This window comes from Ipomoea nil, unplaced genomic scaffold, assembly GCF_001879475.1.
Source record: "Ipomoea nil cultivar Tokyo-kokei standard unplaced genomic scaffold, Asagao_1.1 scaffold0302, whole genome shotgun sequence".
Taxonomy (NCBI): Eukaryota; Viridiplantae; Streptophyta; class Magnoliopsida; order Solanales; family Convolvulaceae; genus Ipomoea; species Ipomoea nil.
The window spans coordinates 1,097,667-1,123,142 of NW_017616730.1; the positions used below are offsets into that span (position 1 = coordinate 1,097,667).

The 25,476-nt window shown below is 34.6% G+C and overlaps 3 protein-coding genes across 8 annotated transcripts; all 3 read left to right on the forward strand.

The window, feature by feature from the left end:
* Positions 1-1,881: 1,881 nt before the first annotated feature.
* Positions 1,882-3,224, forward strand: LOC109159300 (classical arabinogalactan protein 9-like). Of its 2 annotated transcripts, none has more exons than XM_019307413.1 (3): positions 1,882-2,250; positions 2,383-2,502; positions 2,967-3,224. In XM_019307413.1, exons 1-3 carry the CDS (start codon positions 1,902-1,904, stop codon positions 3,200-3,202), a joined length of 705 nt encoding a protein of 234 aa, XP_019162958.1. In that variant the 5' UTR covers positions 1,882-1,901; the 3' UTR covers positions 3,203-3,224. The 2 variants fall into 2 exon arrangements, with proteins under 2 accessions (XP_019162958.1, XP_019162967.1); XM_019307422.1 differs by having other exon boundaries at positions 2,970-3,224.
* Positions 3,225-7,833: 4,609 nt separating this feature from the next.
* LOC109159311 lies at positions 7,834-9,174 on the forward strand. Its single transcript, XM_019307436.1, has 2 exons — positions 7,834-8,268; positions 8,915-9,174. The coding sequence occupies exons 1-2, from the start codon at positions 7,988-7,990 to the stop codon at positions 9,072-9,074; spliced, it is 441 nt and encodes a 146-aa protein (XP_019162981.1). The 5' UTR covers positions 7,834-7,987; the 3' UTR covers positions 9,075-9,174.
* Positions 9,175-17,358: 8,184 nt separating this feature from the next.
* Positions 17,359-24,833, forward strand: LOC109160881 (protein NETWORKED 1D-like). 5 transcript variants are annotated; one of them, XM_019309169.1, is made up of 6 exons: positions 17,359-17,528; positions 17,877-17,971; positions 18,079-18,309; positions 18,553-22,615; positions 22,847-23,408; positions 23,512-24,833. In XM_019309169.1, the coding sequence occupies exons 3-6, from the start codon at positions 18,207-18,209 to the stop codon at positions 24,619-24,621; spliced, it is 5,838 nt and encodes a 1,945-aa protein (XP_019164714.1). In that variant the 5' UTR covers positions 17,359-17,528; positions 17,877-17,971; positions 18,079-18,206; the 3' UTR covers positions 24,622-24,833. The 5 variants fall into 5 exon arrangements, with proteins under 5 accessions (XP_019164714.1, XP_019164709.1, XP_019164700.1 ...); XM_019309164.1 differs by having other exon boundaries at positions 17,360-17,528; positions 18,553-22,740; positions 22,951-23,408; XM_019309155.1 differs by having other exon boundaries at positions 17,361-17,528; positions 18,553-19,377; positions 19,411-23,408.
* Positions 24,834-25,476: the final 643 nt, after the last annotated feature.

Consider the following 25,476-nt stretch of genomic DNA (forward strand, 5'->3'; position numbering starts at 1 on the left):
CATTGATACCCAGTTGCTCCCATATGTGGGAGGTGAATGATGCGATTATAATATCATTTGATATATATTGTGGTCTATTAAATTTATTGGGTTAAATCAATTATGAGCCGGGAGCCACGTAAATTGTATTGGTTTTGATCTTTAGTGACTTCATATGCATAGTCATCCTTTTTTGAGATTATTTTTATATTTTTTTTAATAATACAAAGTGCATTAAATTCACATCTCCAATACTACCTTAATTTTTTTGAATCAATGAAAAACACGCAATCACCATATACTAAGTAAATGTCGCAAACTATATCAAAAAACACTAAGGGGGTGTTTGGTTAGATGTAATTTTAGTGTTATTGAATTACAATTATGTGGAAGGTCCAATTACGCTGTTTGGTTGGAGGGAATTGCAATTCCCTTCAAATGCTGAATTGCAATTCATACCTCCCCCTATGAATTGCAATTCGATGGTTTGATACTTTGATGGGAGAAGAAAATATAGTGTAAAGACCATTTTACCCTCCAATATTATTTTGTCTTATTAGCTTTACTTCCTTCTTTTTCTTGTTCCTTCTTCCCCATTCATCATTCTTTCCTTTCTTTTTTCTTTTCCCTTCCTTATTCTTTCGGCTATTCTGTTTCTTCCCCATTCTTTTTTCTTTCCTTTTTGTTTTCCTTTCGTCCTCTTCCTTATTCTTTCCCCTTTCTTTTTTCTTTCATTTCGTCATCTTCCTTATTATTTCACCTTTCTACGTATTATTATTATTATTATTATTACATAAGGGCATTTCAGTCATTGTATCACTTATTCCCTTTCAATTCCATGCCTTATTCCTGCATACCAAATACTGTAATTTGAATTCATACTTTATTCTTACCTGTATACCAAACAATGTAATTCGAATTCCTACTTTATTCACACCTTATTCTTTTCCTACCGAATTACAATTCCTTTCCACCCTAATTCCTTCCTTCCAACCAAACACCCCATAAGAAAACTCAGCTCAAATCCTTTGTTAAAAGATCAAAGTCATGACATTTAGACAATGTCGCAAAAAACGTTAGGCGCCCCCTAGGCGCCGATTTTTTTTTTTTAATTAAAAAAAATTCCAAAATTACAAATTTTCAAAATTTAGTACTAAAATATAAGGTTTCCATAGTTATTTCTTAGAAACTATTTATAAAAGTGGCTGTAAAATTGTTCAAAAGATTGTTTAAACCATCTAAATACATAAAAAAACTAAAATTAAGAGCTAAAGAAGTATTTTTTTTTGAGAAATTAGTGGACCTAGGCGGTTTGCCGTGTATAGATCTCGAAAAAATACGCGATTTGAAGAAAAAAATTGTCCAAATCGGATAACCGAGTTAAAAGTTATACCTTCCGAAAGTTTTCTGACATTTTCAAAAAAATAAAAAATAAAAAATAAAAAATCGCCGAACCGCCAAACCGACCGGTTAGGCGGCCGGCCACGGAGGAGGTCGCCGAGGCCATTCCTCGCGGCGGTCTTCTACCGCCTAGCACCTAGGCCCGATTTTTGCAACCTTGCATTTAGATATAAAGAATTATGATATAGTAATTAACTTCGGATCTTTTCAAGGATACTTACTTCAATCTTTCTTGAAAGAGTAAGTAAGTTGGTCAAAATATGAGCAGTGTCATAACTGTCACCACCTAACTGGCTAACTTGCTCCCATCTATCCAACCCAAAATTTCTGGAAACAAAACAGCACTACTGGTCAATATAATAGAAACCAGTCAAAGAAGTTGATCCAACTCCATAGATTCAAAACAACCATCTTTACCTCCAACTCTCCAAGAAAGGTCACAATCCACAGAAAGCTATAAATCACGACATCCTTAATTAACTCCCACAATCGTCCAAGGATTATTGACGACGTCGCATGCAATGGCACATCTGAAGGCTTCTGGGAGCCTGAGCGCAGTAGTGACAGCAGGTTTAGTACTAATATTCTTCTCGGGGATTTTAAGGTCGAATGGTCAAATAAACACAGCATGCACTACTACAGCACTCACCACCTTCACCCCTTGCTTCAATTACCTCACCGGAAGTAGCCGCAACGGCGCGTCGCCGACGGAGGACTGCTGCAATACACTCAAGTCGGCGATGACTGATAGCATTGACTGCGCGTGCCTCATCGTCACCGGAAACGTCCCTGTCTCCATCCCGTTTGTTCGGACCTTGGCACTTGCCCTTCCTCAGATGTGTAACGCCGGTGTGCCGGTCCAATGCAAAGGTACGATGAACATATATGATTTATTCGATCTCTAAACCTCGTGATTTTGCACTGTTGATCGATCGAGAAACTAAGATATGTCTGATCTTTTGTCGGTACATTCGATTTGATATATATTCGATCTGCACGCAGCCACCGGCGCCCCTCTACCAGCTGCAGCAGGTCCGGCAATTCTGTCGCCGCCGGCGCCTCACTCTCGTCCTCGTACTCCTTCACCCCATCCACCTGCGGCGCCTCCCCACAGTCATAGAGGTACGTACCACTGCATGCACCCTTTAATGCTGACAATAATGCCCCGGGCCCACTCAAGTCAAGGTGGACGAGTTGTTGACTCGGAGAGAACAGTTTATTAAACTTCTTGATTTGAGCGAATGAGCTATGAACTATCTAAATTGCTTCATTTCTTATGATCACTTATCAGCTATGATTACAATGTCACATTTACTTTCCTGCACACAACACAATGGGTTTATGACGGTATAACTGTGGTTCGAACCTAACTATTTTAGTTCTTGTCCTAATAATTATAATTTTGTCTACTCCTTATGATCTGATGTGACATGTTTTGATTGCTGAATATAATGGAGTTATGATTCTTATCTTTTTTTTCCTCTAATAAAAATTGAATACAAGTGAAAGTAAAAGGTAGGAGTAAGTTTTTGGAGTTGAAGTAGTATTTTTGTAATAATAATGGACATGAAAAATTTTGTATGAAGCAGCGGCGGCAGTGTCAGTTGTTAAAATGGAGAAGGCAACATTAAAAGTTGAGCCACCAACTACGCCGCCCACGGCGGCAGCCGCACCTCCATTGTTCGTCCCAAAGACAACTCCGGCAGGGATCAGACCGGTGATGGTTCCAACATCTGCTAATTCATCATCATACCTTATTTCTTCCTCCCCGTCTCTTCTTCTTTTGTTTTTGGCATTCCTAAATATGTTCCTCTATTATTAATGGATGAGTATGAATTCCGATCCGATTATTATTATTATTATTATTATTATTATTATTATTATTATTATTATTATTATTATTATTATTATTATTATTATTATTATTATTATTATTATTATTATTATTATTATTATTATTATTATTATTATTATTACAGTAAACTATATCAATTACATATATACTTCTCACCATGTCCTATTTTATGTCATATTTACTATTCATTGGATATTGGTCAACTCAACTCTTTTTTCTTTGTTTATTTTTTTTAATATTGTTTACTTATAATGATTTTCTTTTAATAATATAACTAACTTCACGAATAAGCAACATTAAATGCATTGTAATGTACTATTTTTGTGACTCGGACACATGTAATATAAATGTTTTGACTTTTTTCCAGAAAAAGGAAAAGAAAACGTACACTAAACATGGCATTTTCTTCGTCTTCGTCGTCGTCCTCTTTCTTGGCTATTGCGAGAAAAGACGACGAAAAGGAGCAAATATCGTTGTAAGGTAACAAACTAATAAAAGCAAAAAATGGTCATATCCACGTTCACGTGTAAGGGCAAGGATGGCATCACGTACCAACCAACACCGCAATTATAATTAATATAAATCTAAACAAATACTTGTCACCAAGAGTCTACATACATAGTATCCCGGTTGTTCAGACAGTTGTCTTATTAATCATACAACATTTTAAATTTGATATTTTGTGAAAGTTGTTTATTGATTTTTTTAATTTGAGTCTGTCATCAGTTATGAACAACCTAAGTTTGTTTATCATGAAGTGTTGTATTGACTTCTTGATTTGAATATCGTCAACTTATTATAAGTAACATAGGTTCAGCTAGTTCATTTTATTATGGTTATAAGACATACTTCACCCATAGTGTATGCATATGCTACATTTTATCCCGTAAATAAAAAAGACGAACAGTATATCTGGCATAGTAGGTGCATTTAAGGAGTGGTTAAGTTAATAAAACATGAATATCGTACTAAGTCATGAGTTTGATTATTGTCAATATTTTTTTGATCGAACTCGTTATAATACTTTAATTGCACTCTACAACATAGTAGCCGTACCAGGCAAATTATATATCAAATACGTCATATATATATCATATGAAATAAAAGTTCATATTGTTATAAACTTATAATCACACATACAAGCATATATATGGTAAATAATTCTTTATAAAATATTAAAGTACGTTTTTCCATACTATGAAAAAAAGTGTGTAACATAATGTACGATATTATTAAAGAGTATAAATATAAATATAAATATAGTTAAGAGATGACAATGGTAGGAAACTACATACAAAAAAGTTAACATGCCAAGTTGGGAAAAAAAATTAAGAATAAGTAAAGAGTAATGGTCTGATACAAATAAATAAATAAAATATTACATAATATTGTAGTCTATTGCATGACCTTATTGATTTTTTACCGGGTAATGTAATAAGGCAAAATGTATACACTACACACAATTGAATAGTGGATGCGAATTCTCATTGTTAGAAAAATAAAAAATAAAAATTATTACATAATATTTATGTGTTTAATTTTGAGCTAAATTTAAATTATAATTTCTCTTGAGTTATAAGTATGTCTCGGTTTAAATTGAATTAGTCTCACGGTGATATATCAAATTATGTCCTATGCATGCTCATATACATTAACAAATTATAAAATGAATTTTATAGAGATCAATTGCTAAAGTTAGATGGTGATATTTTTGTATTGCTTTTTTCTTTTTAAGACTTATGATTTCTTACAAGATAGTATTTGTTCTAAATATACTTTCGCAATAAGATTTAATCTTGTGACTACCGATTTGTATTGTTGTTATTATTGTAACTAGTTTTTTTACGCGCTTTGCGCGAATGGGATAATGCCCAATGATTATTTTAAGTATATTAACGCAATATTATATCGGAGATGTTCATGCATATGTAAATAAATATTGAATTTGTTTATTTAAATCGGTAATTCAAAATATATAAATGCAAGATAATATTGAATTTTCTAATCGATATTTGGTAGTGGTAGTTTTCCCCTACATGTTTCATGCATTGTGAGATTTGTGTCGTAGGTTATCATGTGAAAATATTGAACAACATATTAATATTTATTATATTTGTATAAAATACTTGGTAAATAAATATATATAATGCATTTTGTATTATAACTTTGATATTTAATTACAAGATAATGTAAAAAGAAGACAATGGACAATGCAGTGAATATAATAAAATTAATAAATTTGAAGGTAATGAATCTTTGAATTGTAAAAAATAAAGATAATATAACTAATGAAATTATATCTATTTTTAAATTTTTTATAATGAATAATTTTTTTTTAAATAAAGGCATTATATATAGACATCTAATTCTAAATTAATTAAATGCATATGTATTTTTTTTTTGTATCTAATACTTTATTTATAGTTTAATAAGAGTAATAAAGTGGCGTACATATTTTTCATCAACAACAACACAATCATTGATTTTTTTTTTTTAATTTACATTCGTTGTTGAGACAAATTGTTTTGAGAGTGTGTCAATGACAATTGTTACAATTCCTGTCAATATAGGATATAATAAATAATTCAAAATATATAGTTACAATAGATATTGTTATAATAATATAGTAAAAATTAACTTACAATTTTTTTTTTTATAAATTTTCATGCATTGATAAAATTCTGATGTCTAAACTTGTTCAATTAGAGCCAGCGGGATGTCAACATTGTCATTCGTTAGAAAATTATCCTACCGTTTTAGAGTCCAGCTGTAATTGTATTTATGATCAACAATTTTGTAGTTAGGTCGCGCAGGCCTGACAATGATGTAAGAACAATTTTGTCTGATAAAAAAATAATAGTATAATATTTGTAAAGTAATGTACAATAATTGTACCATTATAAAAATACATACAAAAAATATTAATACCATAACAACCTAAATCATACTAATAATGCAAAAGTATAATTGAAATATTAAATTTTTTTATGATCTAAATAATCAAAAGAAGATTAATTAAACAAAAAGAAAAAAAGAAAAAAAACTCAACCTAAATATGTTTTTTTTTTTAAATGCATAAAAATCAAATGATTTTTAAAGTTCTTGATTTATAATCTTTGATGTTTAACTTTGAATGTTATATATTTACTGAAACTAATTATTTGAACAAAGTTTATGTTAAATTTTATATTATATATATTTTAAATATATTTTAACATATTCGTAGTATATGTTTAACAATTATGCCAACTCTAATTGGGATGTGGTTCAAAACTAAGACTTTTCTTATATAAATTAATGTGCAAGTTAAAATAATAAATAGTTAACGGAATATTCCGTTACTAAAGTTTATGGTAACGGAATTTAGGTTATTTAAGGGGAGAAAATAATATAATAGAGGGTAAATAAGGAAAATCAATAAAAAATACTAAAATAAAAATAATATGAACCATTCATTTTAAGAAACAATAGGACCGACATTTTTTTGTTTCAATTAAGGGCCTAACATTATTCGCTCTTATTAGAATTGTATATGTATGTAGATTGTAGATAGATGTAGAAATAGATAGATGTAGATGTAGATAGATAGATGTAGATGTAGATAGATGTAGATAGATAGATTGTAGATAGATAGATAGAAGATGTAGAAGATAATAAAAATAAAGATTTATATAATTCTAAAAAGTAAAAAATAAATAGTTATTACTATAAATAAATGTTTATATTTATGTAAATAGAACAATAAATTTGTATTTTATATTTTAAAAATGTTAACCTACTCTTGTGTAATAAGTCCTTAGAAAAAACCCTTTGAATTGATTTGATACAGAATGTATTGGTAATAATCAAATTCAACCACCTAGGAGAGATAAATTATGTCTGATTGAGGAGGTATTGACATATGTCCTATTTGGTAAAGTAGTTAGCATATAAGTCAATTTCGACTTATTTGATCACTATTAATTATTTAATTTGGTTAAAAATCAATATAAGTATTTGATTAATTAGTTTTTTTGTAACTCCAAAATACTAAAATTCAAAAAGCTACTCAAATCAATTTTTTCAATTAACTTTTTGGACTAGAAATTATACCAAATAGCTATCAGCTAACAACTAATTTAGCAAACAACTCTCTACAATCAGCTAATGTCATCAACTAGTTATACCCTATAATTAACCCAATCAGCTAACAGCTAACAACCATTTACCAAACAGGGCCATAGCTAACAACCATTTACCAAACAGGGCCATAAGTGAACTAGTTATATTCATGTACAAGAGTCGTGCTTCAACAATTTGACTACCATTTTGCGATAAGTTGTACTACATGTACTCTCAAATCTTATTTCCTTGATGTGACCGGCGCTAATATGTTATTTTTCTTTATGTTGACCCCTGTAAAAATGTCAACATCAAATATATGTGAAAATGTCAACATCAAAACTTTAAGAGTACATATAGTATTTTCCTGTGTTTTTTAAAAAGTTAAAGAATGACTAAAAAAGGGTATAAGGTAAAGTAAAAGGAAACTGAATGTGCTTTTTGGTCAATATTGTGGCCTATAAATACTTACATTACATGTAATAGATTCACCGCACTTTTCTACCTTGTGTCTCATCACTCACCTGCTCTCTTCCTGCTATAAGCTGCGTTTGTCCTCCGCTCTATAGCGATTCTTCCGTGTACGGTTCCATTGTCCCGTCCACCGAAAACTCTGCGCCTCCTTTTTCCCCCCTCTTCTCCACCGCCAAAATGCCATTCAAGCGATCTCGAGTCGACAGCTCCGGCAAGTTTAACGTGCCGGAATCCTCCACCAACTCTTCCTCTCATAGGACGGTTTCTTCTCCCTCTGCCGCCCCGCCGCCGCCGCCCAACAGCTTTCCGAGGCAATCGGCGGCGGAAAAGCCCACGGCTCTTGCTCCTCCGGCGGCTCGCCCCAGCGGGAGCAGTCACGTGAGGCTTGGAGAGTTCCTCGAAGAGTGTTTCTTCTGCCGGAGGAATATTGCCAGAGATTGCAACATCTTCATGTATCGGTCGGTATATTTATTCGATTTCGCCTATGTTTTCGCCGACCTTTTTCCTTTTCAGAACTTTGCCACTTCAGTAACTTCAAAGAAAACCCTTCAAAATTTTAACTAATAATAATAAATTTAGAGGCCCATATTGTATGAAAGACTCAAAATTGAGTCCCTCAATTCTAGTCCTATGTGTACGAGCAATTCAGTTGGTTACAATGGTGATATTTTAGAATAATGGTTCGAGATTGAGTTTCATAGTGTGGGAACAACTACTCAAAGTGAGGGGTTCGCAGTAAACAAAGATCTAGTCTCTTTGTTCAACTGAATTATCATACCATGATGTATATTGCATGTTCCTAGATGTTTTGTTGGACTGGGGCGTAAGATCCTTTGAATTGAGGATTCAATCTTTTAGGAATAATTAGACCTAATTTGATGAGTTCCTTGCAAGTGGTTATGTTACTTAATATGTTGTTAAGTCCGGACACAGAATTTGTGCACAAGAAATTTAATACCTTAATTGAATGGTATTATTAGGGTAATACGAAATTGAAGTATATTAAATCTGAAATTAATTGTATAAAAAACATGAAATTTTATCACACAAACATCATAGAATTTCTCTGTAATTTATGCAAATTTGTTGAATGCACGCATGCAGATCATATGCATTTTGCCGTGAGGAATGCCGGGACCGGCAGATTTCAATTGACGACAAAAAGGGGAGCACGCAAGATCAGGGAAAACCGGATCAGACGGTGCCGTTAGCGAGGCCGCCAGGCATGAACAAAGCGGAGGGGGGTCATGCCAACGCCCTCTGACCGCTCAGAGGGGTCATGTCTGGCCGGAACGACCGCACAGGGCCCAATATAATATATTATTTTTTTATACTTTGATAATTTTTTTTGAAGTCATAGATGGGTCTTAATTGTAATTAACAATAAAATTTCAGAAGAAACTGACATCGAAATTTGAGTGAATATTTTTCTATTTTAATATGAACGAAAAAATATCACTTTTAAATTAACTTTAGAATTGTATTCTTTCTCTGTTAAATTTTTATGCATTATATTTAGACAAAAAAAATTTAATTACATATTTAGTTTTGTTAAAGAATACAATAACTTGAAGTCTAAATGAATTTGAACTCAATTACCTTAGTTATAGAGATTGTCTAGATCCTCAAGACTTCCATCTTCATCGAGATCTTTTGAGATTATATTTTTTACCATTATAAATAAAAATCTTTGTTACTATAACGAAATTTAAATATTTAAAAAATCTCTCTCCCTATGTTCTTATCTTTTTATTATTATACTTTTGTTTTGTAGTTTACTCTATTATATTTAGATTGATCTCGAAACAAAAATAATGAAAGTCCAAATTATATTATTTTACGTAGGCAAATTAAAGTGAATACATGGCTGGCTATATATATAGTTGCGTTACGTTTCTGCATGGTTATACTGTAGGTAGTAGTTTTTTCTGCCAATTTACCTCTTCTTGTGCAGTATATAAGAGTTTTAGTTACTGCTGATAGGTTATCTTCTTATTGCGGGCCCTATAAAAGTATCTATAAAATTTTAAGTCTGAAAATAAAAGTTAAAAGTAGAGTATAATAATACATATAATATTTTTCTAGTATATAATTTAGGAATATACTCGTTATATATATATATATATATATATATATATATATATATATATATATTATATAGTATTTTAATTTTATTACTAGATTTACTAGAAAGCTTGCAATGGTATCATCTATTTCAATGTTATTTGGCCAGCACAAATGGTTTTGTACACAGATGACTATTTTGGACCAATTATATATATTTTGGGTATAGAATGTATGAACAAATGTTTCTATCAGCATCATAGGATGCTGTACGTAACTACTATGAACCAGACAAAGTTACGTACGTGATTGTGTAGTTATATACACTGAATACCGTCACTAATTACAACATGCACTACACGGTGTCTTAATGATATGCTTTCACATTAATTCCCCAAGAAATTGTAAGTATTCCGTATCTCATTAAGATCATATTGACTTCACGAAATATCCTTATATTTACTGAATAACACTTGTGTAAGACCGTCTCACGGGTCGCAATCTGTGATACGAATCGAATCTTTGATTAATGGGTCAGATTTGTGACCTCATTCATCAAATATCCAAACCGTCTCACACAAGTTTTTGCACTAGCGCCAGTATAATGAAGAATGAATGCCTAAATTGGATGGTTATGTATTGTTAATAAGTAGGGGTGTCAATAGGTTGGTCCATAAGCCTGCTTTAAAATGAGATAATTGAATTTTAATTTTGTACGATGACCCTTTGTTATTCAATTCATGTTACATGTGTTTTTTTTTTTTTTTTTTTTTTTTTTTTTAACTGTAAAGCATGTATGTGTTTATTGTGTTATACATTTCGGTGTATCATGTTATCCAATTATGTACCTTAAGCGTACGGATTTCGTACTTGAAATAAAGCAAATATAACGTGTGTTTTTTAGTCTTGTCTCTTATGCTATGTGTTTTTGTGTATTGTGTTATGCATTTCTGTGTCTTATGTTATGCAATTTTGTAACTTAAGATTATTGATCTTGTATCTGGACTAAAGTAAATATATATAAAACATGTGTACGCGTCTTGTGTTATGCGTTTATGTGTTTCATGTTATGCAATTCTGTACCTTAAACGTATGTATTTTGTACTCGAAATATATTATTAGTTGTGTAATACATAACATATTGTGTCTTATTTTCGAATTTATGTCTTGTATTATGAAATTATGTGCATATTGGACATATATTAATATATTATATACATAAATTAGAGTTGAGATTAAGTAAATATATAACATGTGCATGTGTATTGTGTTGTGAATTTTTGTGTATAGTCTAGTGTTATGAAATTTTGTACCTTAACAATATTGATTATGTAATTCTGTAATTTTAATAAATTAAAATTTGTGTTGAAACATGAGAAACGGGAAACTACATAGTCTGTTAAAGCTTAAATATCAAAACAGTATCGTTTTAATTCAAGATTCACAATGCTACGTGATCCACGATATAAATTGCCAAAATGGGAGCTATGATTCACATTAGGAATAAGGTTCAAATTGACCACTGAACGTAACCTGAAAATTCAATTAGGCCACTGGACAAAAAAAAGTGCAATCAGGCCACTGAACACTCGAAATGTAAGCAATTTCACCTAATAGCAGGTTACCATCAATTTTAGCAAGTTACCTGCTTACGTGGCAACTGAGTTGACATTTTTAATAATTTTAAATAACTTAATAATAATTTAAAAAAAAAAATTAAAAAATAAAACGATGCGGCCACCCCGTCGTTTAATTAATTAATTAATTTATTTTTTCAATTTATTTAATAAATTTTTAAAATTTATTATTAAAAATTATTAAAATGCCAACTCAGTTGCCACGTTTAGCAGGTAAAATTGATGGTAACCTGCTATCCGGTGAAATTGCATACATTTGGAGTGTTCAGTGACCTAATTGCACGTTTTTTGAGTGTTCAATGGCCTAATTGCATTTTTCTTTTTGTTCAGTGGCCTAATTACATTTTCAAGTTACGTTCATTGGCCAATTTGAACCTTATTTCTTCACATTATAATGAAAAATGAATGCCTAAATTGGGTGGTTCTGTATTGTTAATAAGTAGGGGTGTCAACGACCTAGCCCGGGAAACTCACCTTAAAATGTGGGTTATGATCCACAGTATAATGATTCACGCTTCTTCTATTGGGCCGGGTCTTACTGGATATCGAAACAGGCCTAGTGGGTATCGGATAATGATCTTGACCAATATTTGGGTTTGGGCTTCTTTTGATGTTTGGCATCATGAACATAAATAGGAGCACAACATGATAAAGGCAAATTATATTATGCACCGCGGTTATGCACCGCGCATCTTTTTTTTTAAATGAAAATTAACAGTGTTTGTTTTCGCCGTTTCGCACCCTTTTGCAAAATGTAACTCTGTTATTCAGTGTCATTTTGTATACACTGCAGTTTCAGTTGAACACAACTACAGTTTCATTTCGATATAACTATAGTTTCATTCGATATTTATAGACTCAAATATGTGAAAATGTTATTTAATTTTATTTTATATACACTATAATTTCATTAAAACACAACTACATGATCATTTTGATATAATTACAGCTTCATTGTACAATATACACTCAAATATGTGAAATGTTATTCAGTTTCAGTTTATATACACTGCAGTTTCATTTCACTATAACTACAGTATCATTTTGATATAACTGTAGTGTCGGTTTGGATATACTATAGTGTCAGTTAGTGTTTAATACACCAAATAAGCGGACTCCGTTAACTCTAACGGCGGACCGTTTCTTTACTTAAAGAAACGACGTCGTTTTTTACCGCGGTGCACATGCACCGCGGTCTATAATATAACGACTCCATGATAAAGTGCTAAACCCTATCCAAAATTGGGTTGATTTGACCCAAAATTATATGTCTGACATTTTTCTTTAAAAAATTAAATTTTGCAGGTATGATTCAAAAGTTTAGATCGAATCTAGATTAGTCTTTGATAGTTAATTTTTATTTAACTACCAAATTAAATAATATTTTTTTTTTAAAAAAAAAAAATCCTATTCCAACAATAGAGGGTTCGGTCTGACATGTCTATTCGAACCGAACTGTAATCATATCTAATCATGGAGTATGAATGAGATGTTGCGTATCTCTTCTAATTTAACCAGATTTTTTAAGTTTGAGCCTGACAAGCTTAGTATGGCATATTTTTGACTAGATTATTATTGTGTTAATAATAATAATAATACTAATAAGTCATAAGCAATTTATGGATGCTAACTCCCACATATTTTTTTTTAGAATATAAGTTTGTATAGTTGTGGTGAAAGTGGGCATCTCAAGTTCACATCAACGTCTTTATTGTCCTAGCCTTAACCAAACAGCATCATACGTGCAACTACTGCCTTTTCTTCAAGGGGAAATTTTAATTAATTTGTACAAATGCAATGTATTATGGAGTACACGACACCAATATCTAACTCTGGGTAATTTAGGATATGTTTTTATCCGAATTTTAAATTTCGAATTACTTGTCAATTTAAAAGATATAATGAGTATCAAAGTTATATCTCTCATTTATGTCCATGATTTTAATGCTAATCATTTTGTACATTATGCTTTTAGAATTGTACTATATAAATTGTTGGACAAAAATACCCATACCGTTATAACTTCCGTTATCTTTTCCATTATTGTTACTATGCACATGCATTCACCATATATTTTCTTATATTCTTTAATAATATTATTATTTGTAAACATTATATATTAGATTATTATAATAAATAAATTTGATTTCATATAAATTTTAATTAGTAGGGATTTGTTAGTTATTTTTAAAAATATAAATATTGGACATATGTTTTTACGCATCACACATAGAAAAAATTAGTTTAAAAGATATGTATCTTTTTTTATGAAATTAATTAAAACGGGATTTGTATATTTAATTCAAAATAAATTTTAAAAAATGAACAAAATAATCTAATAATGAAAAGCCGACGAACCTCTTTGAATTAAATTAATAATAATCGTACACATTTAATACTTACACCTAACATCAATATAAATGACAATTTACCCATCCATAGTTTAATCTCTCACAGAAGTACTCAATTTTATATTTGTATGTATATATCTATTTCACTTGTCATCACATCTCACTACACACATTTTTCACTGCATTTGGAAAGCACATTTCACTTTTTTTTTTCTTTTTTTTTTTCTTTTGTAATACGCCGTATCAATATTTTGCACGTTCTGTATTGAGTCACCGTGATTTACATCCTCCCACATGTTCTGTCGGGTCGGAGTGTGGGGACCCTTACGGTTGGGGATTAAGCTTTTTCGGGTAAGAAAGTATGTATTGAATAAACTATGTTTCGCAAATTACATTAAGAAAACAATGTGCGACGAACTCGACTGAAAAAAGTACGTAATCGGAGATTCATATTTCACCCGATCCCTTGCTCGATCACCCATTTTGATGCCCGATATGATTATAGTTTTTCATTTTATATATTCCCGTTCCAATAAGTACCAACTTTTGCCACGTTTTTAATTTTGAACTACATTATATATTTCTATATGATTAATGAAAAAAGCGACTAGTTTAATAGCCACCAACGTAGATACATTAAACAAACGTACAAATTAAACAAAATATAACAATATCACATGGCTATTCATCGTCCAAAGCCGTAGCTCCATAATATTTCTTAAATGAAACAACCATATCTCTTTATTATAAAAAGATATCTTCTCCGTTCCAAAAGGTTGAATCCTTGACCTCAAGAGTTACCCACATATCGACCCGAAAAAACATTTAGGGGGATGTAAATCACGATGATTCAATGATTTAGCGGGTGAGACTCTCAAATACTCACTATTGAACTATTGAATTAAGCTCGTGCATGTAAGTGTCAATAGTAGGAATAGTGGAGATTGGAGGATTGCGAAATTATTATCGGCTAATCATGCATGCATGTTATTTTATATATTCAGGGTTAATTATATATTATCGGCTAAACTCTATACTTGATAATAATTGCATTGCCTTAATTAATATTACACGAAATATATTGGATAATAATTACTGATTGTAATTTATATTTATTTTTTCTTTAATGTCATTAAATAAAAAGCAAATGCATGCTTTTATGTAGTGAAATTATTGGAGGAAACAGAATAATTATAGACGCACATGGCTTGATTACATTCTTGGATAATTGACAAGTAACTTGATAATCATCACAGCTAAAGTACTGAGTGCACAAACTAGTAAACGAAAGGCAAATTATGGATGGGAACTTTTAACTTTTACCAATTACCATAGTGTAAATATGTAATCTTTACTCATTGAATGTAAATAAGATGACGTAAATTAGGAATAGTAATTTGCTCCGTCTTTGATGGGGATCTTCAATCCCTGTCCCATCAGGGACGGGAATACCCCTTGATGTAATTAGAATGTAATTGGAGTTTTTGTTTTTTGTTTTTTTTTTTTTGTTTTTTTGTTTGTTTGTTTGTTTTTTTTTTGTTTTTGTTTTTTTTTTTTATTAAATGCAATTCAATATGAAAGAAAGCTACATTGTTTGGTTAGCTCATTGAATTTGAATTCATACCCCTACCCATGAATTATAATTCAATGGGAGAATGAAAAGGGAAAAATGAAAATTTAACATATTTGTCATCAATTATTATTATTATTATTATTATTATTATTATTATTATTATTATTATTATTATTATTATTACACCACAAGGGCATTTTAGTCTTTATATTATTTTTTTCCTTTCCGTTCTTAATAATATAATTATATTCTTCTATACCAAACAATGTAATTTGAATTTCTACTTTATCCTCACCTTAATTTTTTTTTCCAAGGAATTACAATTCTTTTTCTTACTAATTCCTCCCCCCCCCCCCCCCCCCCCCCCCCCCCCAAAAAAAAAAAAAAAAAAAAAACAAATGCCATGTAAAGTTGTGGAATTGGAATTCCATAATAAATTACGATTTTTCTATTTTTATTACTATTATAATACAATGACATTTTAGTATTTATACACTACTTTTCTCTTTCAATCGTAACAATTATACTTATGCTTACTAAAAAAATGAAATTTGAATTCCACATTATTAATATTTCACGAAATTACATTTTTTTTTTGAAAACACGAAATTACACTTTCTTTCTCCTAATTCTATTATTCCAACCAAACGTCCTATAAAATTCATGTGGGAGTGCTTTGAGTATAGTTTGACATATAAGATAACAATTTGGTTATGATTTTAAACTAGCAAGCAACTCATGGGTTTGTATATAGTTTGAAGTTTGAACTAGAGTTGAAACTTGAACCTTATGAAAAAGTGTCAGTTCCAATTTCGCGAACATATAATTAAAATTTGCAATATGCATTGGATAAATTCGGTTTCACAAAAAAAAAAAAGAAGATAAATTTATATTGTGAAGGCCTTATCGGTGTACTTGATCAAGAGTGTTGTAATAATAAAAAAGTTGCGACTTGCTAAACTCATCATATCCAACCACTCCTTTATGAACAAGTTTTGTCACTTTTGTGCATACATGGTATGTGTGCATATACATAATACGGCATCCAAGGCGAAGAGAATAATCCAAATGGGCACTTATTATGAGAGTTATAGGAAAAAAAAAAAAAAGAAGAAAGAAATTGATGCATGACACACGTGGGCCCTATGTAATTGAGAATTTTGTGTCGTGTGACGAATAAAGACCACTCCGAGTGGCTCCGACCCACCGGCCAAGCCGCCCCCCACAACCTGGTAAGTACATTCACCTTACCTCGGCGCTGTCTTCCATCCTTTTTATGCATCAACTGAATTTACACATTTACCCCCACCCCCTCACCTACCTCTCTTATTATGAGACTTAATTAGCTACGGATATTATTTATTTTATTCGTTAGGTGTATTATTCAAATTGAAAGTAATTTTGCTAATTTTTATTCATTTTAAGACAATGACCAACAACTAAGCCGACCACATGCGTGGCCACAAATCAAATCCTAATATTATATTTGCGGTTTCCGGTGAATTAATTAATAATTAAACAAACGCTAATAACGTGCTTTGACTATAATTAGTAAATTACATTTCGTGATCCTAAATGATTTACTTATGTACTAAGCATAACTATTCTCGAGGCTGGTCAAAAGTCAAAACACCCTCAAGCACAATGAAGAACAACATCTTCGAAGTGAGGAATCCGGTCAAGGGACAACATCGTAATTTGTGAGAGTATTGAGTGTTAGGTGATTCATGTAAAACCTTCTTATTTAGCAATGATGGCAGCCAATAATAATTTCGAGGAAATTTATTTATTTATTAAAAAAAAAAAAAGAGAAGAGAAAGAGAAAAGACAGAACACAGGAAATATTGGATACACACGTTAAAAAGTTTGATTATTTTGTCTTTTACTGGGATTGCCCCTCTTCTCATAACGTTATTTCCACTTTGACACTTGCTCCAAAGCTGACACACTAAGCGAAAGCCAGCCTAACTGCAGCCAAAAAGCCATCAACGCAAGCAAAATTCCAGAGAGAGAGAGAGAGAAATGGGGTGATCGAAACGGAAGCGTTTTCTTGGCGGCCATTGAAGTCACGCGATCCAGTTTTTGGTTTTCTGGTCAGTTTCTGATTCCCAAGATTTCATCTTTCAGTTTCAGCATGCAAAATTAATGACCTGTTTGGTTCAATATATGTAAATTTTGCTTCTGTTATCTTCTGATTGGGCTGTGATCATGGCGCTGAAAATCATGGCTGATCAGCTTATTGATGACTGAGATTCCCAGATTTCGTTGTCAAGTGGGTGTGAGGAAAAATTGTAACTTTTCTGGGTGATCATGGGATTGTTAGAACTTAGAAACAAAGTGTAAAAGTATGATTTTATTGATGTTTAGCTGGTAAAGTTTTTTGATTTCCTGCAATTATGACAGATCTGATCTGGGGTTTTGATCTTCAACTTGTTTTGCAGTGTTCTGCAAGGTAATTTTTATCCAAAAACCTTCAGAAGGCAGCTTTTACTCTATCTATTTTGTTGGACTTGGATAATTGCTGTTCAAATTTTAGGTATTTTGCTTACCTTTTTTTTTTTTTACCATATGTGATCTTAACTGTATGATGGTGATTAGTCCACTTCATCTCATTTGAATCATTGCTGTTTGTTGGTTGGTTAGGTGTAAGGGTGTAGAGATCAGAGGTTTTATCAACTGTAACTGTCAAATTGGGTGATCAAAAGTTCTGGTTTAACTACAATAACCTTGGGGGTGGTTTTGGCATATTCCCTGAGTTTCAAAGTTGAGGAATGGCGAAATTGTCGCACGCAGACTCTAGGCGAATGTACTCTTGGTGGTGGGATAGCCACATTAGCCCCAAGAACTCGAAATGGCTTCAGGAGAATCTCACAGGTATTCTTCCTTGAATCCTCTTGATCTGAAATGTGTAGCTTTTATAGGTTTATTGCCCGTTTTGTCTTGCTGTTATCTAGTGTACAAGGTTTCTTTAATTTGTTGTCTTCTTGTTCTTTGTGAGTTCTGCTTGATTTGTTAGTCGGTTTGTGCTAAGGTTGTTTGAAAGAAGCATTAAGGAGAAAGGAAGATGTGTTTGTTGCATTTTACTGAATGAGTTTGATTCCGTTTTCCCTTTGTTAGATATGGATGCTAAAGTGAAATCGATGATCAAACTCATTGAAGAAGATGCTGATTCTTTTGCGAGAAGGGCGGAAATGTACTACAAGAAGCGTCCCGAGCTCATGAAAATGGTGGAGGAGTTCTATAGGGCGTACCGTGCTTTGGCTGAAAGGTATGACCATGCGACGGGGGTGATCAGACATGCTCATAGAACTATGTCCGAAGCTTTTCCGAACCAAGTTCCTATGGGTTTTGCCGATGATTCGCCCACGAGTGCTGATTCCTATACGCCTAAGTCAACCCCGGTGCGCTCCCTCTTTGAATCTGATGAAATGCCGAAGGATTTTAGCTCTGATGCCAAGAGAAACGGAGGAGCATTCACGGAGGATTCGAGTTCTGTAACGAAAGTGCGGGGGTTGAAACAGTTTAACGATCTCTTCGGGTCCGGGGGCAATGCGAAATTTGCAGATGGGAAGGTGAGGAAGGGCCTGAATTTTCACGAGTCGGGCGACGAGTCCAACAGTTTTGAAGCTCAATCGCGGCCCGATTTGGATGAGGCGGTTGAATCCGAGGAAGCTCTAAGGAAGGCGCTTGCCCGAGTGGAAGCTGAGAAGGAAGCAGGTCGTTTGCAGTACCAACAGGCGTTAGAGAAGTTGTCGGAGCTGAACTCACAAATCTCTCGTGCACAAGAAGATTCTCGGGGACTTGGCGAGCGGGCAAGCAAAGCCGAAGCCGAAGTTCAAACTTTAAAGGAAGCTCTCTCTAAATCGGAAACCGAAAAGGAAGCTAACCTTCATGAATACAGGCAATGCTTGGAGAAGATTTCTGAAATGGAGAACACCCTCTCTTGTAACACGGTGGAGCTTAGTCAAAGAGCTACTAAAGCCGAACTCGAAGCCCAATCCGTGAAAGACGATCTCGCAAAGATAGCTACCGAGAAAGACAAAGCTCTTGATCAGTACATGCGGTCTCTGGAGACGATAGCTAAGCTCGAGAATAAATTACAATGTGCAGAGGAAGATGCCCGGAAACTAAACGAAAGAGTCGAAAGAGCTGAAAACGAGGTCGAGTCTTTGAAACAAGCCGTTTCCGAATTGATTCGGGAGAAGGAAGCGGCAGCTCTCCAGTACCAGAAATGTTTGGAGACCATCGCCGCTCTCGAGGCTAAGCTGTCTTCTGTTGAGGACGAAACGCAACGACTCAACTCGGAGATTAACAACGGAGTTGCCAAGTTGAAAGACGCAGAAGAGCAGTGTCTTCTATTAGAACGCACAAATCTTTCTCTTCAATCCAAGGTCGAAGCTTTAACCCAGAAGATGGGCAACCAAACTCACGAGCTTACAGAGAAGCAGAAGGAGCTCGGGAGACTATGGACGTGCATACAGGAAGAGCGATTACGCTTCGTGGAAGCCGAAACCGCCTTCCAAACTTTGCAACATTTGCACGCCCAAGTTCAAGAAGAACTAAGATCTCTCACCGCGGAACTGCAAAACCGGGTCCAACTCTTTCGGGAGCTAGAAACCAATAATCAAACACTCCAAGACGAAATCATGAAGGTCAAAGAAGAGAACAAGAGCCTCGAGGAACTGAACGTATCCTCGTCCATGACGATAAGAAATATGCAAGACGAGATCTCGAGCTTGAGCGAAACGAAAGGGAAACTCGAGCAGGAGGTTGAGCTCCGAGTGGACCAAAGAAACGCTCTTCAGCAAGAAATATACTGTCTGAAAGAGGAACTAAACGATTTGAACAAGAAACATCAGTCCATTTTGGAGCAAGTGCATGCAATAGGCTTCGATCCCGAGTGCCTCGAGTCATCCGTGAAGGAGTTGCGGGACGAGAATACCAACTTGAAAGGCACGTGCCAGAAAGAAAGAAGCCAGAAGGAAGTTCTTCTGGAGAAGCTCAAGTTATTCGACCAGCTTGTCGAGAAAAATTCTGTCCTGGAGAATTCCCTATCGGATTTGAGTGCTGAATTAGAAGCAATTAGAGGGAAAATAAAGACTCTGGAGAACTTATGCCAGTCTCTCATAGCCGAGAATTCAACTCTACTCAGCGAGAAAGAAACTCTCACCACCGAACTCCATGTAACAAACGAGAACTTGGGAAAGCTCTCAGCAAAGAACACCGTTCTCGAGAATTCCCTTTCTGATGCACACGACGAACTCCAAAGCCTGAAGGAAAAATCGAAAGGCTTAGAAGATTCATGCCAGATATTAATGAACGAGAAGGCGGATCTTCTTGGTGAGCAGGGAAGGTTGATTGATCAGTTGCAAATCGCACTTCCGAGACTGGAAAACATGGAGAAAATGCATGCAGATATCGAACAGAGATACTCGGTTCTCGAGAAAGAAAAGCAAGCTGCTCTAGGCAAAATAGAAGAGCTACAGATATCTTTAGATGTGGAAAAGAACGAGCATACAAGTTCCATTCAGACGAGTAATAAACAGTTGTCTGCTATGGAATCCGAGATGCACCTTTTACGAGAAGACTTACAATGCAGAACTCGAGAATACTCCGAGGAGCTCGATAAAGCTTTGGACGCTCAAATTCAGATCTTCATCTTGCAGAAAAGTGCACGAGATCTTCAAGGAAAGAGTTCCTCTCTGCTGACCGAATATCACAAGCTTCTAGAAGCATCTGCATTGTCAGAGAAACGGATTCTAGACTTAGAGCAAAGGAATCTCGAACAGAAAACCGAGGCAAAATCTTTGTCCGATCAGGCTAGTACTCTGAGGAACGAGATGCACAAGTTATTGAAGTCTTTAACCAGAACTGAGGAAGAAAATCAGCAAAATATTGTAGAAAATTTCGTTCTTGTCGCATTGCTGAGGCAGCTAGAATTAGCGGCAGAGAATCTCCGTTTAGAAAAGACCACCATCGAGCGGGAGTACAGGAATGAATCTGATCGGTTTTGCACGTTGCAGAGTGAAGCTGTTAAACTGCAAGAGACAAACGAAGAAATGGAATCAAAGATAAAGGAGAAAGATCACAAGGAGAAGCTGCTAGAAGTTCAGGTAGAGAATCTAGGCAGCAGGTTGATGAATCTACAAGGAGATTACAACAATTTGGAGAGAGAGCATTTAGAACTTCACGAAGAGAAGGCTTTAATGGAGGAAAGGAGTCGTAGCCTAGAAGAGGAAAATTATGTAATCTGCGGTGAAATGCTCTCTCTCGAGAGCCTTTTTGCGGTTTTAAAGAACTGTGTCAATGAGAAATCTTTGGAACTAAAGATGCTTGCTGCCGAGCTAAACGAGCTTAATGAAATCAATGGTGAAAAAGGCGAAAAACTGAGCTTAACCGAGAAGATGGTGGAAGAGCTAAAGCTTGAAAATCTTAACCTTATGAAGACACTGCAGAAGTCGGAAGACGAGTTGAATACCATTCAATTTGTCAAGAATCAATTGGATCGTGATATTGAAATAAAAAATAGTTCTTTGTTGGAGAAGGAACATAAACTTCAGGAAGTCGAGGAAAAACTGAGTCTCACCGACAAAGAGAAGTTGGAGTTGCATGAAAGTTTGCAGAATCTGATACGAGAGCACGGTGAGGCTAAAAGGACCACAGAAGATCTAGCAAAACAGATAACATCGATATCCACAGAAAGTGATAATTTGAGGACCGAGAATGGGAATCTTCACGAAGCAACTCGGTTATTAGAGGATGGACTTTGGCACTTGCGTGAGGAGAATGGAAAGATGAAAGAGCAAAACGATGCATTGCATTCTGAGCTCCAAAAACAAAAGAGCGAGATCTGCACATTGGAATCAGAAATGGAGGAGCTATTTAGTGAATTGCAAATCTCCAGTTTTTGTCATTGCTTGTATGAGCACAAGGCTTATGAGCTCATGAAAGTGAGCGAAGGACTCGAAGCCGAGAGTACTTCCAAGGACATCGATATTAAACTTCTGAAAGAACAAGTAAGCTCTCGAGATGCTGATAATGAAGGTCTTAAGACTCAACTGGAAACATGGCAATCAGATACCGAAGAGCTATTTGGTGAATTGCAGAGCTCTACTATTTGTCATGGTTTGTATGGGGAGAAGGTTCGTGAACTCATGAAAGTGAATGAAAGCTTTAAAGCCGAGATTAATTCGAAGGATGTTGACAATAAACTTCTGAAAGAACGAGTAAGCTCTCTAGATGCTGATAATGAAGGTCTTAAGACTCAACTGGGAACATGGGAATCAGATGCCGAGGAGCTATTTGGTGAATTGCGAAGCTCCACTATTTGTCACCGTTTTTATGAGCAGAAGGTTCATGAACTCATTAAAGTGATTGAAAGCTTTGAAGCCGAGATTAAATCTAAGGATTTCGACAATAAACTTCTGAAAGAAAGAGTAAGCATTCTGGATGCTGAAAACGAAGGTCTTAAGACTCAACTGGAAACTTGGCAATCCGATGCATTGGAGCTATTTGGTGAATTGCAAAGCTCTACTATTTGTCACGGTTTGTATGGGGAGAAAGTTCGTGAACTCATGAAAGTGAACGAAAGCTTTAAAGCCGAGATTAATTCCAAGGATGTTGACAATAAACTTCTGAAGGAAAGATTAAGCATTCTGGACGCTGAAAACGAAGGCCATAAGACTCAACTGGCAACACAGGAATCAGACTCGGAGGAGCTATTTGGTGAATTGCTGATCTCCACCATTTGTCATAGTGTGTACGAGCAAAAATTTCATGAACTCGTCAAAGTGAGCAAAACCTTTGAAGCCGAGATTACTTCCAAGGACGCTAATATTAAACTTCTGAATGCTGAAAATAAAGGTCTTACGACTCAACTGGCCGCATATAGCCCTGCTATTGCTTCTTTGAGCCAATGCATATCATCCCTGGAGAGTCACACCTATGGAAAACTCCAAAACCCCGAGAACGAGGTATATATATATAACATGCCACGGTTTTATATAAGATTGAATGAGTATGTGAATTTTTCTTTTTTTTTTTTTCTATTTTAACCATCTCCTCGCTTATTTTCAGGGAATTGAAGTTGCGAAGTGTCATGATGAAGGTAATCTCGGAGAAATGAAAAATGCTACTGTGATGGGTGCATTTCTTGACCTTCAAGATATGGTGGCGAGGGTTCGAGATGTTGAGAGGACATTGGTCAAAATCGAGCAGGTTGTAGCGGAGGATAATGTTAGCATGAATGGTAAACTGCAGGCTGCGATGAAAGAGATTGAAGAGTTAAAAACCGAGAGTAGTAAAAACTCTAAGCGCATGTCTGAAGTCATGGAGGCAGACAATGGGATTTTGACAAAAGATATCGTGCTTGACCAGATATCCGAGTGCTCACGGGCCAAAAGAGAGCACTATGAAGCCGATAATCAAATTCTCGAGTTATGGGAAACTACCAACCCGGATGGCGACAATGATGGGCAGACAAGGCAAAAGGTTCCTCCGACGGCTCAGAAATATGGCGATTTCCCTCGTGTTAAGTCGATGAAGAAACCAAAAACCGAGCGTCCTGGTTCAGATGCACTATCCGAGAAGGAGTTGGGAGTGGACAAACTGCAAATATCCAAACGATCTTCGGATTTTCGAGAGGGAAACAAGAAGAAGGTGTTGGAAAGACTTAATTCTGACGTCCTGAAACTGACGAATCTTCACATTACAGTCAAGGACTTGAAGAGCAAACTCGAGAGCACTGAGAAGAGCAGACGAGGCAAAGCAGTGGTCGAATGTGAAAGCCTGATGGGGCAATTGAATGAATCCGAGGCTGCTGTCCTGAAGCTGTTCGATCAGAGTGGCAAATTGATGAAAAATTTCGAAACCGGATCCTTCTCGTCTGATTCCATGCCCACATTGGGGTTAGACGAAAACGAGAGCATCAGCAGGAGGAGAATCTCGGAACATGCTCAAAGGATATCTGAGAAAATCGCGAGGCTGCAGTTAGAAGTACAGAAGATGCAGTTCGTTCTACTGAAACTAGACGGGGACGATAAAGAAAGCAAAGGGAAAACCAGATTCTCCGAAACCAAACGGAGAGTTCTTTTACGAGATTATCTCTATGGCGGCATTCGACCAAGCCACAGGCAAAAGAAAAAACCGTTTTGTGCATGTGTTCAGCCTCCAACACAAGGAGATTGATACATTCCAACGTAGCTTCAAGTCATACAGTACTAGAATTCTTTCTTTTCCTTTTGTCCATAAACCTCAGTTTCTCCAAATAGACATTCTAGACATATGTACCACTAGAATGATGTTGCATGGTCTTTCCTCAAGTTGTTCATGTCTCTCCAGAGTAACTTCTGTAAATTTTTTGAGGCTGCATCCAGCTCAAATAAACTGCCTTTTGTCTACTCACTTCCCATTTTTCTTTCTTTACAGTTTTCCATTCAATATCCCTACCACTGCTTTTAGCAACTTTTTTGATTAGCTTTTAGAGAAAGTCATTTTGTATATAATCAGCTATAATACTATCAACTAATCAAACTCACTAACGCAAATAGAATTTTGTATATAATCAGCTATAATACTATAAACTAATCAAACTCACTAACGCAAATACCTAATCAGCTAATAGTTATCAGCCAACAGCTATTTACCAAACACCCTCATAACCTTGTGATTATCAAATCAACAACCATACCAACTTGATTGGAGATGTCCCGTTTATTGACATTTTTGTCAAAGACAAGCTGATGATGTTTCCTTGTAAAACTAGAGTGTCGGCATCTCTTCAAGAAGTATGATTATTTAGAGTTTCACAGACTGAACATTTGCAAGGAACATGTGAACCCTGCTAACACAATGAACCATCACCAAACTAAAGTTCAATTTATTTAACAATAATAATAACTATTATTATTATAAAACAAAGGACAGTGTTTAAATGATATGCAATATTAATCAATAATGGAGAGTGGACCGACCTTTCTTGGAAATTTTGATTGCAAGACAGCTCTGCCTCACCAATAGCAATAATTCCATTGAATTAAATAT